Below are 16,716 nucleotides of genomic sequence, written 5' to 3'. Positions count from 1 at the left end.
TTTTAGAAAGAATTCTGCCAAGTGACCATGAATGCTGGAAAACTCTTAAAGCAGTCAGAACATTTTCTTCCCATTCATACATAAAGAAAGCCATTTATTATAAATTATTTCCTTGGCTCACCAGAAAGTAACTCAGAATCTCCAGTTTGTCCATGTTTTATACTGCTCAGTCCTGATTCAATTCCTGGTTTAATTACAGGATGACTCAGGCACATAAACTATGAATGTCCTGAGCTCCCCATTGAGAAAACAAACAAGTTGATACATTTCTTAATCTATAAAACYAGGACAAKAAAAAAGAATAWWTTTTYWARAATTTATTYATTAAAAWGYGCTRCGGCAGAGCTAGGGGTGTTACAATGTAACCTCTCTGTTATACACTGCATATTTATTTTTTAGCTTGTATTTGAGCAATTTTGCTGGTTCAAAGCCTYTATAGCCCTCTGTATCATTCTAGAAAAGGGAAAACAGGAGAAACAGACATTTTTAAGTGAAAAAAAGAGAGGGGAAAGACATTTTAAACGCAATGCACAACAAAAGAGTATGTGCACAGCAGGTCTGAGGCTTTTCTCCACRTGCTGCAGCAGTGACATGACCTTGCAGGGGGAACCAAGCACAGAACTGTGATGACATATGTCCCCAGGACCTGCCTCAGACATTGTCACCCTCTCGTTAGAGAATGGAGATGAATGCATGTCCTCCATCTGGAATTTGCCTGAGCAGGCTCCCTGTTTTCTCCCCAGCCTCTCTACTGTCACTTGTAATTGAAGCAGGACTCGTGAATCAGCAGCCAGAATAGYAATAAGTGATTTTGCCACGTGCTGGCAGTTGCTCCTCCTCACTATGATGATTTACTACKCTGCCTGCTGACCTGCAGGGACCACCATCTTGTGAGCTTTTTTTGAGCTCATTCAGTTGCCTTTCTAAACATTAATATTGTCCAATTACATGAAGAATGAGCTTACTGATACAGGTAGGTAGTGTTCTCAGAGCACTGCATCTGTCACTGCTAACAWGTCAAAGAATCTGCACCCTCATCAAGAAGTTCTGCATTTTGTTTCTTTTAAAACAGGAGAAGATGCATAATGAGAAGAAACAAATGTAACAGGCAGGGAAAATAAGACAGACTAAAATAAATCTGAAGCATAGCTTCAGAAAGGTAACTGTAAACATAATGATTTTATATGATTTCACCTATATAAATACATATGTAAGTAACAAATTTAAGTATTAGAACAAGCTAATTTAAAAAAAAATAACACAAATGCACTAGATTATGGAGTCAGCCATTAAATTAAACCTCACAGTCCATAAAGGATTACTGAACATTTAGCTACAAAATCTTGCCTTCCTCAGAATTTTGGATGGTGCAAGAAATTCTGGAGAATAAAACCTGCACTTCATGGAGACTTCTAAAATTTTAATTCTTTACACCTCAAAAGAAAATAAAAACAATTCAGAATTGTTGCAAGAGCTGTCTTGCACCTGAGGCTAAGGTTCCCCGTGCTGGGTATAGGATGTCATGGAAGACTAAGCTGCCAAAAAAACACACATTCCCAGGTAGAGACTGCCAAGTCATYGGGGACAGTGCTATGGAGCCTTGCCCAGCTTTCATCAGGATCTGAGAGATGTAGAAACATCTCTAACACRTTTCCATTCCAGCAAATCAGCAAATTCAGAAGAAAATAAGTTTTATTGAAATTTCTCCCAACCAGATTGAGCTGTTAAGTGTAGGACACATCATAGATTGCTGCAAAGCAGAGCCCCTTGGTATAGATGGTGCCAATGGGCACAAGCAGCCCAGGTGAAGTTTGGGTGCCCTGTGGACACCTCAGCATCACACTGTGCCCAAGAAAACCTGCACTGCCTCAGACACCCTGCTCCAGACCAGGACTGGCTTGTCCTTAGCCACAGCAGAAGTACCCAAACCCTGTGTGCACCAACCACAGAGCTGCATCTCTATGAACAGACTGGCAAAATTATACAAAACTAAACCACTAGAAAGGAGACACAGGTCACCATCAACAAGCAATTTGTTGTATTCTTCTTGAAACAAATTTCATACAAACGGTTGGCCCACATGTAGTATTCATTCCCTGCCACAGCCTAAATACAGGCTTCAGGGGATAGGCACAAAGCTGGCCTGGAGGCAGAGGGATGCTGCCACTCTGCACCACTGCCACCCTGCCACTGGCACCTGGGTGATCCTGCACTGGTTTAGGTCACTGGTACCTGCTGCAGTGAAATCCTGCACAGATCTGGGCACACACAGGCTCTATGAAGTAGGTCAACCTCCTTGGGCATGACCAGAGACCATTCATTATTTACAAGGGAGGCTGCTTGCACTTTCTTACCAAGTGACAAATGTCCAGAAAAACTAGAGACCAGAGTCCTCTTTTCCCTATTCCAGGCTGGAGGAGAGACATGCTCTGCAGTGCCCTGGGGAAAGCAGTGAGGGAAGGGAGGAGTGACCTGAAGCTCCTGAACTAATCACAGCAGTGCTGGTCTGTCTTTCTCCTTCCCAACTGTAATCCCTTCTAGGAAGAACACCGTCTTTGGCCAGCTCCCAGAGGTACCCTCAGCCAGTCACTGACCCTTGGGTGCTCTCACAACCCAAACAGGAAGGGAGTCATCATCAGCTCAGAGTGCTGAGTGTCAATACAGTCAGTCTTTCAAGGGTGGCTGCCACTTTCCCATTCAGCTGACAGGCGTCTCAGGCACTGGTGCCCTCCTTTTGCTGAGCCCCAAGGACTCCATACCAAGCCTTCAGTGCATTGCCTGGCACAGGAAACTGCCAGCCTCTTCCWGGCAAACTCCAAAACCTCTTCCCAGTTCAAGCCAAAGGAAGCTGCTGGGAYCCTCTCCTCCCTCCAGGCTGCCAGKGATAGCAGGAACACGGCAAAACAGAGAGGGAGTATTACATTGAACAGCTCATGAGGTGCCAAGATGCACACAGTAAAAACCCTGCTCTCACCAACATGGGGAATGCAGAAGGCACACTGTAAATCCATGCTCTGAGGTCACTGCAGAGTGTGGGAGCCAAGGTGTTTCTCCTCCACCCACCACTACGGCAAWGATGCAGCTGCATTGCTGCAATGCTGTTTGCTCTGAGTTCTGTGYGTGGCCATGACACAGCATCAGCACAGCCACGATGCATATCTGCTGTCTCCATTTTACAGGTGGCTCAGCCCACTGCTGATACAGCCACTCCTACTACTCCCAGCCCTTCACCTTCAATGCCTGCGCACTGCTCCCCTGGGGATCTTTTCCTAATCACAGTCTAGCTTCTCCTGCTTAACCTGGCAGCAAAGCTGCAGAGCTTAGTCTGTGACATGACAGCAATTTTCATGGCAGCAGAAGGAGATGCCACAAACTCAGCTCGTTTGCTGCAGGAGGAGGGGCTGGCTGCTCAGACTGGAGGCGGTGGCTGTCGCTCYCTCACAACTATTGTTTCCACTACAGCAAGAGAACACGAAACATCTGTAAGCTGGTGACTGGCACACTTTGTACAAACTGCCTGTTTTGCTGGGGTTTTGAGTCAGCTTGGCTCAGCTCTTGTGAAGCGTGTCCACATTTTCATGCGCAYCAATGGCAAAAGGCCAGCAGAAAGCAGCAGCATCTCACCAACCTGCTGGACCTTGAGCCTCAGCCCTGCCATGGTCCCCAACCCTGCACCAGGCTCCACGCAAGTACAAGTGAAACCACTTGGGCAGAAAATCGCTCTGCTCTGGATTATTTGAAATTACAAACCAAATGTTAGAGCAGTGACAGTTGCAAAGAAATTTAAAATTAGCCTTTTTACAGAAACCCACTCCCCTCAGAGCTAGAGGTATCTAAAAATACACAACAAAATTCAAATATTTCTTAGACATGCAGTTCTCAAATCTGCTTCTYGGGACTACTAAAAAACACAGTAATGGAAAAAATAAAACTGCCATAAGATTTACTAAACATTATTTCAAATTGGTGCAGCATGCCAAAATACAATGCAGCACAAGTTATAGAAACCAYACACTTCTCTACAGCATCGACATCTATGCACTGCACCTGCAGAAAACTTCCAGAGAAAACCACACCTCTATGATGCAAGATGGATTTTAAAAAAATCCATTATGTATTCTAGTCATATAAAAAGATTCCAAGAGATTCCAAAAGTAGTGCTTTCCTCAAATAGCAGCATCTCTCCAGACTGCAATTCTAATATAAGCTATTATATTCTTGCTTTTCTTCCACAAATGGAATGTCCACCTATTACGTCTTCATCTCTAAATCAAGTAAACCATATACTTTCAACCATGTACAGTTTGCTTTACAATTTATATCCAATCAACTTCAGATAACATACCCAGCATACAGGTCTAAGTGCTGCTTTATTCTTGGTTTGTACATTTCCAATTGCCACATTGCACCTTTTGCCAACCAAAAAAAGTCTTTGCTGCACTCAAATCCAGATTTTCCAGGCCTAGAGGATGAGGMAACCCTCAGCAGTGATTTCATCCTCTGTGTAATTGTAAGGACTTACTAGAATATAGCATTGTCCTTACATCTCCAGAGCAACAATGGCTGTTTTCTCTAAAACCCAGATTAGTCAAGAGCCCTGAAGATGATCCCTAARGATTTTATGCTAAATAGCATTTGAAAACAGTTTAAATTCCAAATCCACCTGTATTTCAGTTCTCTATCTATAAAGGCATCTGGTTTAAAAGATATCAGATCAAATGCAATAGACATAAAAAGGCATTAAGCTATGTTATCACACTTGCAGCCAAGATATTACTTTTTTAGCATTTGAGAGGCAGAATTATTTGTTATGAAAGCTTTAAAAAGCCCACTGAGAGTTACAAAAGACACAGAATTCAGTTTAGAGGGAAGGTACAAGAAACACAAGCTGGTATTTGTGTTCCCCTTGATTATCTAAATCTCCACAAGAAGACTATTAGTGAGGGAGCCATTTCTCAACGGATGAAGACCCACTGGCACAAAGTGGAAAGAAACACTCAGAGTTCCTCTGCTTCCATGCATTCCTTCTTGCAGACTTACTTCCCTCAATAYACAAGAGATCTACTTTATTTGTGTGTGTGGATATATGTGGCTGTCTTTTGTCAGAGCTGGTCAGAWTCAGACCCAGCTGTGATACAATACAGTTAAATTACCTTGCTTTTAGCAAAGTAYTTACAAATAAGGAACATTTAAAAACTTAATGGCAAAAGAAGAAAGATATCCTTCCCAAGAGGAATGTTTGCTTAAAATCCTTTCATAAGGATCAAAGAGCTGTAAATGGGATTTCATKATGTACTGTCTGCTTATAGAAGATCTGCTTTTAATCAGCAGTATCCCCCCTTTTGAATTTCATGTCTAGATTACCTTCCATAGGAAGTGGCATTTAGCTAGGGTGAACCCTGAATCAACTCTGGGAGTTCTTTGTAAAACACTCCATCCTTGAGGCATCATTTCCAATAGGCCAGTAATGGTGCATCCTGGGTTTAAGGTTCTTGTCTTAAGAGATGCACTCTAGTATATGGCAATTAATTTAGGAAGGGTTATGTTAGTTGTAGAAATTCTGTATCTKGGTCTGTAGCCAATGTATTCATTCATCTTTATTCATTTAAAAGATCTGATGTTCTTTTGTTTCGCCTTTCGAGACCTGGCTTCCCATTCAGCTGGCAGTTTCATTGCTTAATCACCCACTCTGAAAGGGCTACTCCTACAGCTACCAACTCCATGGGGATTTCTTCACTGTAAATGTCATCTTTGCTTTGCTTTTAGAAGGGAAGCACAACAAACATCATATTGATGACAGTATTCATTGGCCTCAGCAGGGGGTTCATCTAAGTAKGGGCTGGAGGGTTGAAACCATTGCATTGTATGTTGCTATACCCATCCCTTGGGTTACATACAGGTTACATCAATTAGAGGGGATCCCAAAATCCCAGCAAGCCATTCACAGGAAAGCTTAAACTTCGGTAGAAAATGACAGTCATTTACAGCATGGCTGGCTTCTCTGTGCCATTAAACTGAAGATGTGTTTTTTCTAAATTCTAGTCAGAAACCTGCATCAGGTTACTGGGACATATCTGTCTTGGCACCAATCACAGCCAAAATCCAACTAAGACCATATGGAATCCCTTCTCTGACAGAGGAGGTGGAAGTAAGGGAAACAGAATAGTAGAAAATGCCTTTAATGAGATGTTASCAATGGTAATTCATGAACAACTAGACGCAGTGGGATAGAGATGTGTATTGTTTGCACTCAGACACTTTGTGCTGTCATGCTGCCTCACAAACCTACTTTTTCTGCCAGTGAGACCAACTTGTGATGCTTGCTGCCTCACCTCACATGGTATCAGCCTGGTTCACAAATAACCCTTCCACAGCCTCTTCACTACGAGCACTGCCTACTCCTTCAGCCAGCCATCTGCACAGACTTGGGTCTCCACTATTACACACAGGAGATTTTACACTGGGTGTAGACTTCACAGAAGTCAGCAGGGCCATTTATTATTCATAAACAAGAGCTGACACCTAAAAACTCATTAGGACATGCACTACAGATCAAAACTTTTGTTCTGTGACAAGCAAACATAATCCCAAAATATCTCTGCTTCAGGGAACAAGGCCATCATTTTTACATATGTAGCAAGATTAGAATCCTGGAAATTATTCTGCTACTCACCTCTTTCTTCTTTCTCATACATATGGAAGCATTTATCTCTCTCATTTGTACAAATCCCAAGTTTATCTCAACTAACTCTCAAGTGCTTCACAAATCAGTGAGTTCTCATGGCTCCTGCAAAGGAAAATGGAAGTTCCACCCTTTTACCACTTAAATAATTTTTGATTAAGAAAGAAATGGCAGCAAAGCAAACAACAGATCCTGATCTCTTATCAGGAAAGTGGTTAATTGGCAGTGGTTGCTCTCAGCACTCGTAAGAAGATTCAGACAACCACCTCACTGCACCAGATGTCTTCCCAGACAGCCACTGTCCCCTTTCCAAACCTGCCCAGCTTCCAGCAAAGCACAGCTCAGTTCACTGTGGAGGCACCAGCTATGATGCTGAAAACACTGACACTCTGCTGAGGACACTGACTGATGAACTTGCTGTGGCAGTTAAAGGAATCACTGCCCAAAACCCTTCTTTCTGTCCCTCTGCCAAAGGTTTCAGTCTCCATAGAAATGTCCCCAGAAGGACCTACACGAATGTATTTTAAGTCACCATATGGAATTGGCTTGAACACTGTGGCCACTTTTTCTCTATAGAAAAAAGAAAGGAAAAGATGTGCCACAGAATCATGGAAATGGTGGCTGGAAATAACTAATACTGAAGCAGCTAAAGCTGCACCTTCTAGGCTGAAGTCCAGTCCACTGCACAATGAGAATTCATGTCTGTTCAATGACAGACAAGTAAACTGAGAGGGGACAAGCCTCTTAAACAGATACAGGTGGGAACATGCAATTTTAAGGATTAAGCAAATATTCCAGAGTGAGAAGGCATCCAGAAGTCCCAARCCTTGTTGTTTTAACGCAGGACAAAAAGCGCTGTCTAAATCAGGCAGAATCTTGCACCAACAGCAGAATACTAACATGAGGCAGTGTTCCCAAGCCCAGCACTCAGCAGGCTTTTCAAACCCTTTTGGCAAGWGACACAGCAATCTGAGYGTAGCTTCACACTGTTAGACCAAGGTGGGTGGTAAAAAAGCGTGCTCTGGGGATATACAGAATAGATCCAAATCTAGACAAGGACTTTGGTCCATCATTCCAGGTACTCACCGTGTCCTGAATCTGTAGGACGTGTCCCTTCTGGTGTCCAAAGTGAACTGGCTGGCAGCTCCCACACTGCTGTTGTCTCACACCAGAACACCACACATTATCTCAGCACTTTGCTCAGACCAAACAGAAAATTTCCACATTTAACCAGTGTATTACACAGCTGAAATAGAGATTAATGTATTTTTCCTCTCTCAAAGTATTCTGCCATCTTCAACTGAAACCTTCTTACTTCTCGTCTCTCTTCATATCAATTCTAAAGGTAAYAACTAAAATTATTCTCTGTGCCCACTCCTCTGAATTTTTTCAGCCTCTCTACTTTAGTGCATCTGCTTTTTTCCCTCCTGTTGTGCCAGATCTTCTCTTTTCTTATTACACTCAATAGTGAGATCCTTCCTCTGTAACACCACATTTTTTGAGTTCTCTGTCTCCCCATGACTTACAGTCTGTCAGCTCAGGACCAGCAGTGCCTTTCTCCATTCATATGCCAACCCTTGGACCATTCCCAGAAAGATGATTCCCTTTTTTTTTTTTGCAGGGGATTCGGGCACCATTTTCCTCTCCCAAATGCCTCATTGCATCTGCTTTGATGACTAGCTATTCTGCCTTTGCTCAGTAGAATTGTGTTCACACCTCCTCTTCACTGAGCTCACACAGATTATGTTTTAATGGGTGCAGTTGCTGCTGGAACAAACACAACCTGTAACAAGCATTTTACATGCCACATGCCTTTTTTAAACTGCTGCAATTTTGAGTTCATCTAAGCTCAGGCCTTGCTTGGAAAATACTGTGCACTACCAAAATACAGAAGCCAAAATAATTTGTAACAGGTATTTCCGTGTCATCATCTCCATTATTCCCTCCAATATGCTGCACAAGAGAAGTACAATAGCAACATTAAAAGCAATGGGCTAGGGGGTATATCCTGGAAAATCTGGTCTGCCTGACAACATCCTGCACAACCGAAGCACAAAAGATTGCTACCTCATGCAGAAAAACACCTCAGCAATGGATGTGGTGGCTGTCCATACTGCATAGGCTGAGAAATGTGCTCCTGCACTCTTGGCCACTCTCACGTTATGCACACCCTGCTCCGTTCCCAGCTAACACTCCTGAGCCACTGGTTTGAGACCCACCTGCCGAGGATTTTAACACAGTGCAGAGGACATCACTGCAGCGTTTACACATACTGGTTCAACACATTTCTATTCCACATCACCAGACTGGGCTGGTGCTTCAAATACAGAAGTCCTTCCCGTTCCACAGTAGTTACAGCAAAAGGGCCCAGTTTCTCCAGTCTGGCTCACAACTGAATGGCACCTTACACTGGAGCACTGCTGGTGCTCCACTAACAACAGCAAGCCTGGATGCATAAAGGGCAGCAGGAGAGACACAAATGGGATAAAATGCAAGAAGCATGAATTTTCACAGGCGGAAATGGAAAGAAAAAAAAAGAGGCAGATAAAATGAAAAAAAAAAACAAAAAAACCAAACCTTGTGCAGATTGGTAAATGAGAGTAAACGAGAGTAAGCGAGATGCTCAGTACCAAAGGGAGCTGTCTGCAAAAGTGCCTTTACCACAAACAGTGGGACAAGGAGAATCAGGAATAAAGCTGCTTTGGGGAAAAGAGGTGCAGGGSGTGTCAGTCAGGCCCTGCTGTCTGGAGGAGCCAGGAGGTGAGGCACAGTCAGACCAAGCACAAGGAGGAAGTTATGCTCATGTGCACCAAGAGCAGTAGCCCACAAAGGATACCACAGGATTGTCTTCACAAGAGTGATATCTGCTTCCACACCAATCAGAGGGGAAACCATGCTGCAGACCTGATCCCAGAGGAAAGTTCAGGGCAGGTACTGACTGCTGCCAGTGCCTGTGGTTGGATGCTGTGGCTTGGTGCTGTTCTGATGTGCTCAGGACAGCTCCTGACCCCAGCAAGGAGCACAGGCTTGGTACTGGAAAATCCACAGCAAATTATCAGCACTCAGGAAACTGTCAGAAACTGGTTTCTCACTTTCCCGATGAAATCCAGGAGCTGGTGTAGCTCCAAAAGCAGGAGTGTGAGTGGGGGTAAATGTTAAAAACAGTAACAAATGACATTTTTACATGATTTCATCATCACTGCCGTTGTACACTTCTAGAGGTATTACATTTCCATRGAGCGCAGAAGACTTGAAGCTACAATGTCTTTCCTTAGTGGCAGGATGAAACATCTAATTTACCACACCAGAATGGGGCTTCAGAAGATACAGATAGATCCTGTGGGTTCTTGTGGGACAAGCAATGTGCACAAGGTCTTACACAAAAAGTGCCTGACTGGCTTTTGCTGGAGGAGAAGGGTCAGAAGTGTAAAAAAAAAAATCCGTCCAGCCCTGATGCCTGCCAACTTCACTAACATTAATTTATGCCTTTGATTTGGTCACAAAACTCAACAGTAATATTAATGAATATTCATTTGCAGAAGCTTCTGCACATCCCATTCCAAAGAGAAAAGGCTGAGGTTTGGGCTTTCTTTTTCCCAGCAATCCTCTCCCCAGCACAGAAAATAAAATTCATTGAGAAGTGATGGAATTAAAACRAACTTTGATTCTAAAGCACAGACTCATAGTTCTTCCAGTTTCTTATTTTRCTCCAAACTGGAGAGCAAAGACCTAGCCATGAGTGGGAACCTGTTACACTCCAGCTTCAAATGACGACTGAGCCTTGCACAAAGCACCTGACACTCACCCAGAGGGTAACCAAAGCCTCCCCCAGCCCACACATGCCCTGAGTGACTGCAAGTCACTCAACGTGTGAGGAACAAGGCAAGAGGAGCCATCAGCCMAAGAGCCACTGCGGCACCCAGGTTCAGCCTTGGCCACCAGGCACTGCTGCCTGTTGATAGTGGAAACCTGTTYAAATGCAGCACTTTGGTATCATAAAACTAAGCTCTTAGAAGGAGGTTGCTCCCCTCCTGACCAAATATTTTGACTGAAGGATGCCTTTTTGAATATGGAGAAAACCTGGAGAAGCTTACAGGCTTTGTAACAAACACTGGCTCCMCTAATGCCGTTAAGCACCAGGTTTGCTCGGGAAGGTGCCACACCCACCAGGCAGCTCGCTCCTTCTGCTACCGAAACTTGCCGCGCGTAGCACCGAGCCAGCTTTCCAGGGAAAGCTCCACGAACCCAAGCAATCTTGGAGCTCATTCCCCGCTCATCTCTGCCCCAGGTGCCACAGCAGCAGTGACCCCATCACCCACTGATCCAGCCCCCCAAGAGCAAAGCCGGCAGCAACCTGTAAACCAACGCCGGTGCTGGGGGAAACCTCTGCGGTGTGAGCAAGCTCCGGGTGCGAATTCCCCCACCACACCCCTACCCGCCAGYTCTGCCTGTTCTTTATCCCAGCCCCTGTACCCCCAGATTCTGGTATAAAAGGGAAAGCATATACTGTCTCAAAGGACGCAGGTCCTTTCTTTCTGGCATGGAAAGAACACTCTGCGGTAGTTCTGCCCGGGTATAAAGGCATCTAGCGGGAGACAGGCACCGATAGGAAGAGGATGGTTATGATTAACTCTTTGACTTCTGATCCCCACCACGCCTGATGTATTAATAGCGCGCAGAGGTGTTGGTGCCGGCATCATGGCGCTCTTTGATTTYCCACGCTTCCCCCACGCCCATGTTAGCCCACCACCCATTTCTCCGCACCCTGTGGCTCCCCCCGGCCCACCGCCCCTGCCCCGCTGGGGCTGCATTGCCCCTGCCCGCTGCGGGGGTGGCGGCAGGGGCACGTTTTGCTGCGGTGGTCCCCTCCCTCTTTTGTTCTGTCTCGACCGGCGGCCGAGTCTCCCCGGGCCCGGCTCCTTGGGAGGGCGGTACCTCGGCCCCAGCCCCGGCAGCGCCGGGACGAGCCCCTCGCCGGCCCTCCCTCCCTTCCCCGCCCCGGGCTGGAGCGAGCACACAGCGCTGAGCCGCGGCTGGGCGACAAGAGAGCAAAGGGAGGCAGAACACAATTAAAAAAAAAAAAAGGATTTTAAAGCTAAAAATAAATTAAATCAGTCCTCGCCCAGAGCTCCAGCGGGAGAAGGACGGGCGCCGGCGCCCGCACCGCGGCGATCCCGATCCGCGCAGCCTGGGGACTGCCCGCCGGCCCCGGGCACTGCGCGGCCGCGGCGCTCCCGCCGCACGCCCTTCCCCGCCCCGCGAACAAAGGAGCGCCCGGGGCCGCTTACCGTTATGTGCGGGATGCTCTTCTTGCCCTGGTAAGACATGTCGGCTCTCCTTAGCGCCGGGAGCACGCAGCGAACCCGAGGAGCGAGCCGAGCCCAGCCGAACAACACCGGCGGTGCTGACAGGAATAATAATGCGAARCCCGGTCGGGTGATGGGGCGGGGCGGGGGCGACCCGGCAGAGCGATGGAATGGGGGCGAAGTTCCGTCGCCCAGAGGAAGGGAAGCCCGGCAAACCCGGCACCTTTTTTTTTCCGGCTGCAATCAAACGGGGACGCAGCTCCCGGGGGGGGTCGGCGAGCGCTGCCTCTGCTGGCGGCAGCAGCGCCCTCCCGGCTGCAGGTCGGAGCAGGATTCGCTCAGCGCAACCCAGGAAGCGTTTCCTTCCCTCCTGTCCCCCACCCCTCCGCCTGGCCCCCCTTCACAGCCATCAATCCAGCCGGAGCCTCCCTCCCGCACCGGCGCTGCAAAACGCCGCCCCGCCAGCTCCGCCGCCGCCCCGCTCGCACGCTGAGGTCACCGGCAGGATCCCACGCGTGGGTTGCCGCAGGGTGGGGACGGGGGATATAACCCCCGCCGATGGGTCCTGCTGTGCTACACATGGCAGTGGCACTGCCTGAGCCGTMCCCACGGCATGGAGCCTCACGGCAATGYTCYGCACTGTCCCCACGGCACTGTCCCCTCAGCATTGACCCTGATGGCCCCATACTGATGGCAATGCCTTGCTTTGTCTCCATGGCACTGCCGGCTCGTTCCTCATGGCACTGTCCCCACGGCACTGTCCCTGACAGTCCTGCCCTGCTCTGCTCCTGATGGCACTGCCCCAGGTGGCACTGTCTGCTCTGTCCTCACCAACAGCTCTGACCCCAATCGCACTGTCCTGCTCTGCCCTCCTTGTCACTGCCCCCCTGTCACACACCTGCTCCACCCTGCGCCCAGGGAGGTCATGGGGGATGACACAACCAGGCCAGGCAGATGCTTTGTGAGCAGCTGCTGCAGAATTAAAGTGGTGAGTTTTACCCTTCTGGCTTTTCTCTGTCTCCGAGTGCCTCCCTCCAGCCAAGATGCTTGATTAACACTGTGAACTGCAGGAAGAGTGAAAGGCCCTGCAAAGCTGTGCCCAAGTTAATCCCCAGAGGGGCATGCACAGCACACCCACCCCTGTGATACACACATAGATAGAAGACACTGAGCATCCAGATCACATCCCTGACACACCTTCCCAAAATCATTGTTTGAAGCTCGTAAAAAACTGGGTGCCACTGCACAGGGGTCACATTATATCTACCGCTTACAGTGCACCTTCCTAAATCAGAGGCCAAATCTTGCCTGCTTTACCCCTAACACCCTCCTCACCTCGCTTTGGCCAACTTGGCAAGAACAGTGGGAGCCAGGGAGGTAGTGTGCAGTGTGCTCACTACCCTGAGTGCCAGACTGAACTAGGAAGCAGGGAAGATGGGGAGGCAGCACCATGGATGTGCCAGAAGGTGGGGTGTGTTGTGCCCTCCCATTGCCCCAGAGTCCTGATAGAAGAAAATCRGGAGTTCAGGTGAGCTAGGAAAGAGAAAACTGCACTGCAGCTGGCAGCCTCTGAAGGCAACCCTGTGGTCATTGTTAAGAACGCATCTGCATCCCAGGCACAGTGTCCCACCAAGTGCCTGCTCTCTCCAGTGTCCCACCACAGCASACACCCAAGGGGACGCACAGGAGGCCACGTGGCACCTACACCCAATCCCCAGGCCAGAGCAAACCAGCACCCCATTCATGCTGAAATTGAAGAGGGGGAGAAAAGAGTGGAAACTCTCAGTTCAGCCAGTGGAAAGAGCAGAGTGCAGACAAGCCAAGGGCTCCAGGCTGGATACTAAGGGAAAGGGTGCATCCATGCAGAGGCAACACTGCAAGGCCGCATTTCTTTCTAAGGGGAAATCAATGACAGCCCGGGTTCCCAGGAAAGCCAGCCCCCCGAGTCTGCCTGCAGCCGGCATGCCAGCGAGAGGGCTAAGATGGAGATGCACAGCCGTCAGGGGCCGGCCAGCTCCCCCGGCTCACTTCTTCCCTGCGTCTGCAATATGAGTGCAGGCTGCAGCCCCCGTGGAGGGGAGCCCGGGGCAGAGGTTTCAGCCGATCCTCCCGCCTTCTGCGCTCCCTGCCGGGGAGACAATGCAGGCGCACAGGGAGCCGGGGGGAGCAGGGGCAGAGTCAGGGCGGGGGACCGGGGCAGATCCTGGGGCTGTGCCCGGGAGAGACTCCGCGGAGTTTCCCCGGCGAGCCCGCGAGTGCAGCGGGCCCGGCTTTGTTCCGCGGGGCGGCGGGGAGGCGCTGAGGACCCGAGCTGCCCTCCAGCCCCCCGACACGGGCAGGAAAGGAAACGGAGAAAACTCATCGCCATCACTTACAAAGGAAAACGATTTCKGGGGTCGCCCCCTCCCGCCCCCGCTAAGCTCTGCCAAGTGAGGTAGTTTAGGGGCCAGCCGGGTTCTTGCCAGAGCATCAGCATGCCCGGGAGGAGGCGGCGGCGCCTCCCGACCTGCCGCGCCGGAACTCCCCCGCAAAGGCGGCCCCCAGCCCCCTGCGCGGGCGAGCGGGGCTCTGCGGCACGGCACGGCACCATACAGCACAGCACAGCACAGCACAGCACAGCACAGCACAGCACAGCAATCTCGGCTCGGCTCGGCTCGGCTCGGCACAGCAATCTCGGCTCGGCTCGCCAAGCGAGCGGGGGCGGCGGCTCCCTCCTCCCTGCCCGGGCCCCGCTCACCTGTCCATTGTCCTGGCCCTGCAGCAGCTCCTTCCCCATCGGGTATTTGATCTCCACGCCCGGGGTCTTGTCGTCCCGGTCTCCCGGGGAGCTGATGACGGAGCCGGAGATCTCGCTGATGTCGCTGGCGGTCTCGCTGTAGTTGTCCCCTCCGTCCAACATGTCGTGACGGCTGCCGCTCCGCGGGGTCCGGGACCCCTTCTTCCCCACGCTGTAGGCGTCGAAGTCGATGGTTTTGTTCTCATAGGCCCCCTCCACGGAGGCGAACATTCCCCCGTATTTCTGCCGCGGTGTCTGGGCTGTCGTGCCCGGCCTAGCTAGATACACAGGCAGGTCATCTTCTTTATTCCAGTTCCTCTTTCTCTCGGCCATTCTCGCCGTCCGGATCTCTCTCTCTCTCTCTATCTCTCTCCCTGCCTCCCACTTCTTTGCMCCTTCCACTACCGGGATAGGCTGTTAGTGACCATAAAAATGAATGGATGGATGCAGCAGTGGCGGAGCTGGGTTGGCTGGTGGGATCTTTCCCTTAGGGAACTGCAAACGTTACCCTCCCTCCCCCCACCCACCCCCCCCCGGAAAAAAAAAAAAAAAAGAATATTAGAAAAAAAGGAAAATAAGAGAGAAAGAAAGAAAGAGAGAGAAATAAATCCGAGCGGGATTTAAAAATAGCCGTGTTAGTAAAGAGCACGTGAAAATAAAGTACAAAGAGCGGAGCGGAGAGGGTGGCAGAGGCAGGTGATTGGAAAGCCCCTGACGAATGGGAAGAGCAGCAGCGATCCCCGAGCAGGGACCGCAGTGCACAGCTCCCCCRGTATAGAATGATCCGGGGGGCGGGAGGCAGGGGGAGGAGGCAGGGAGGGAGCCCGCCGCATGCACACACGGCCGGTGCCAACGGGGTCCTGCCCTGCTGGCGGGCGGGCGCCGGTCACCTGCTGCTGCGTGGCTTCGGGGGTGGGAAAATAGGGAGGTGAAAAGAAAAAGAGAAAAAAGAAAAGCTCCGAACCTCCCCAGCCCCCCCGAGCGAGCCGGAGGGAGTTTCTCCCACTTCGCTCACTCGCAATGCCCCCGCCCCCCTCCGCGGGAGAGGCTGCGGCGGTGCCCGGGCGGGGCGGGGGGCGCGGCCGCGCAGCCCCCGGTACAGGCGGGGGACGGGCCAGCGGCGGGGGCCGGTCTGCAGGGCCAGCGGCGGGGAGAGGAGCGCGGGGTGGCCGGACTRCGGGAGGAAACACAAGCAGCCTCAGCCTCCGGGCAGGTGCTGGCGCTGCCCCTGCCGCAGCAGCTGGTGGCCGCGGGGGTGGCGGTGGCTCTGCTCCGCCCCGCGCCCCGGCTGCCGCTCCCCGCCTGCCGCTCCCCGCTGCGGCGGCGCCGACTGGGAGCCCGAGCCCTTCGCACGGTGGGCAGACTGCGGGGACAGGAACAGGGACAGGCAGCGGGGACAGGAGCGGGGACAGGAGCGGGCACAGGCAGGGGAGACAGGAGCGGGGACAGGCAGGGGGGACAGGAGCGGGGACAGGCAGGGGGGACAGAAGCGGGGACAGGAGCGTGGACAGGCAGGGGGGACAGGAGCGGGGACAGGAGCGGGGACAGGCAGGGGGGACAGGAGCGGGGACAGGCAGGGGGGACAGGAGCGGGGACAGGCAGGGGGGACAGGAGCGGGGACAGGCAGGGGGGACTGGAGCGGGGACAGGCAGGGGGTTACAGGCAGCGGGCCCCGGCCCTGACACGGAAGTGATCCCGCCGAGCGCTGCCTGAGCCGCCGGCCCCGCCGGGGATGGAGCCGGTTCCGTGTGCGGCCCCTGAGTCTCCTCCGAGCCCCCCGAGCCCCGCGCAGGGCGGGGAGCCGGGGGTGGATCCCCTCGGAGCGGCTGGAGCGCTACCGCCCCCGGAGCTGTCCCTTCAGCACCCCGGGAGGCTCCCCGGGCCGGTGCTTGCCTGTCTCGGCCTCGGCTAAAACTRGAGAACCAGGGAGGGCTCAGTTTCACTAGGAGGGA

General features: G+C 50.9%; 1 protein-coding gene across 2 annotated transcripts in view; it reads right to left on the bottom strand.

The window, feature by feature from the left end:
* CRMP1 (collapsin response mediator protein 1) overlaps positions 1-15,249 on the bottom strand; it is a 49,160-nt gene extending 33,911 nt beyond the window's left edge. The window contains exon 1 of one of the 2 annotated variants that reach the window (XM_057373497.1): positions 14,726-15,249. In XM_057373497.1, coding sequence (XP_057229480.1) covers positions 14,726-15,097 — 372 coding nt within the window. In that variant the 5' untranslated portion in view covers positions 15,098-15,249. Of the gene's footprint in view, positions 1-11,970; positions 12,236-14,725 lie in introns of those variants that run through there. The other variant, XM_057373498.1, reaches the window with a different exon arrangement.
* Positions 15,250-16,716: the final 1,467 nt, after the last annotated feature.

Source organism: Malurus melanocephalus, unplaced genomic scaffold, assembly GCF_030028575.1.
Source record: "Malurus melanocephalus ecotype Western Australia unplaced genomic scaffold, MMel_1.1 scaffold_199, whole genome shotgun sequence".
Lineage (NCBI taxonomy): Eukaryota > Metazoa > Chordata > Aves > Passeriformes > Maluridae > Malurus > Malurus melanocephalus.
The sequence above is the reverse complement of the archived record's forward strand: the minus strand, read 5'-3'. Positions and strand labels throughout refer to the sequence as shown.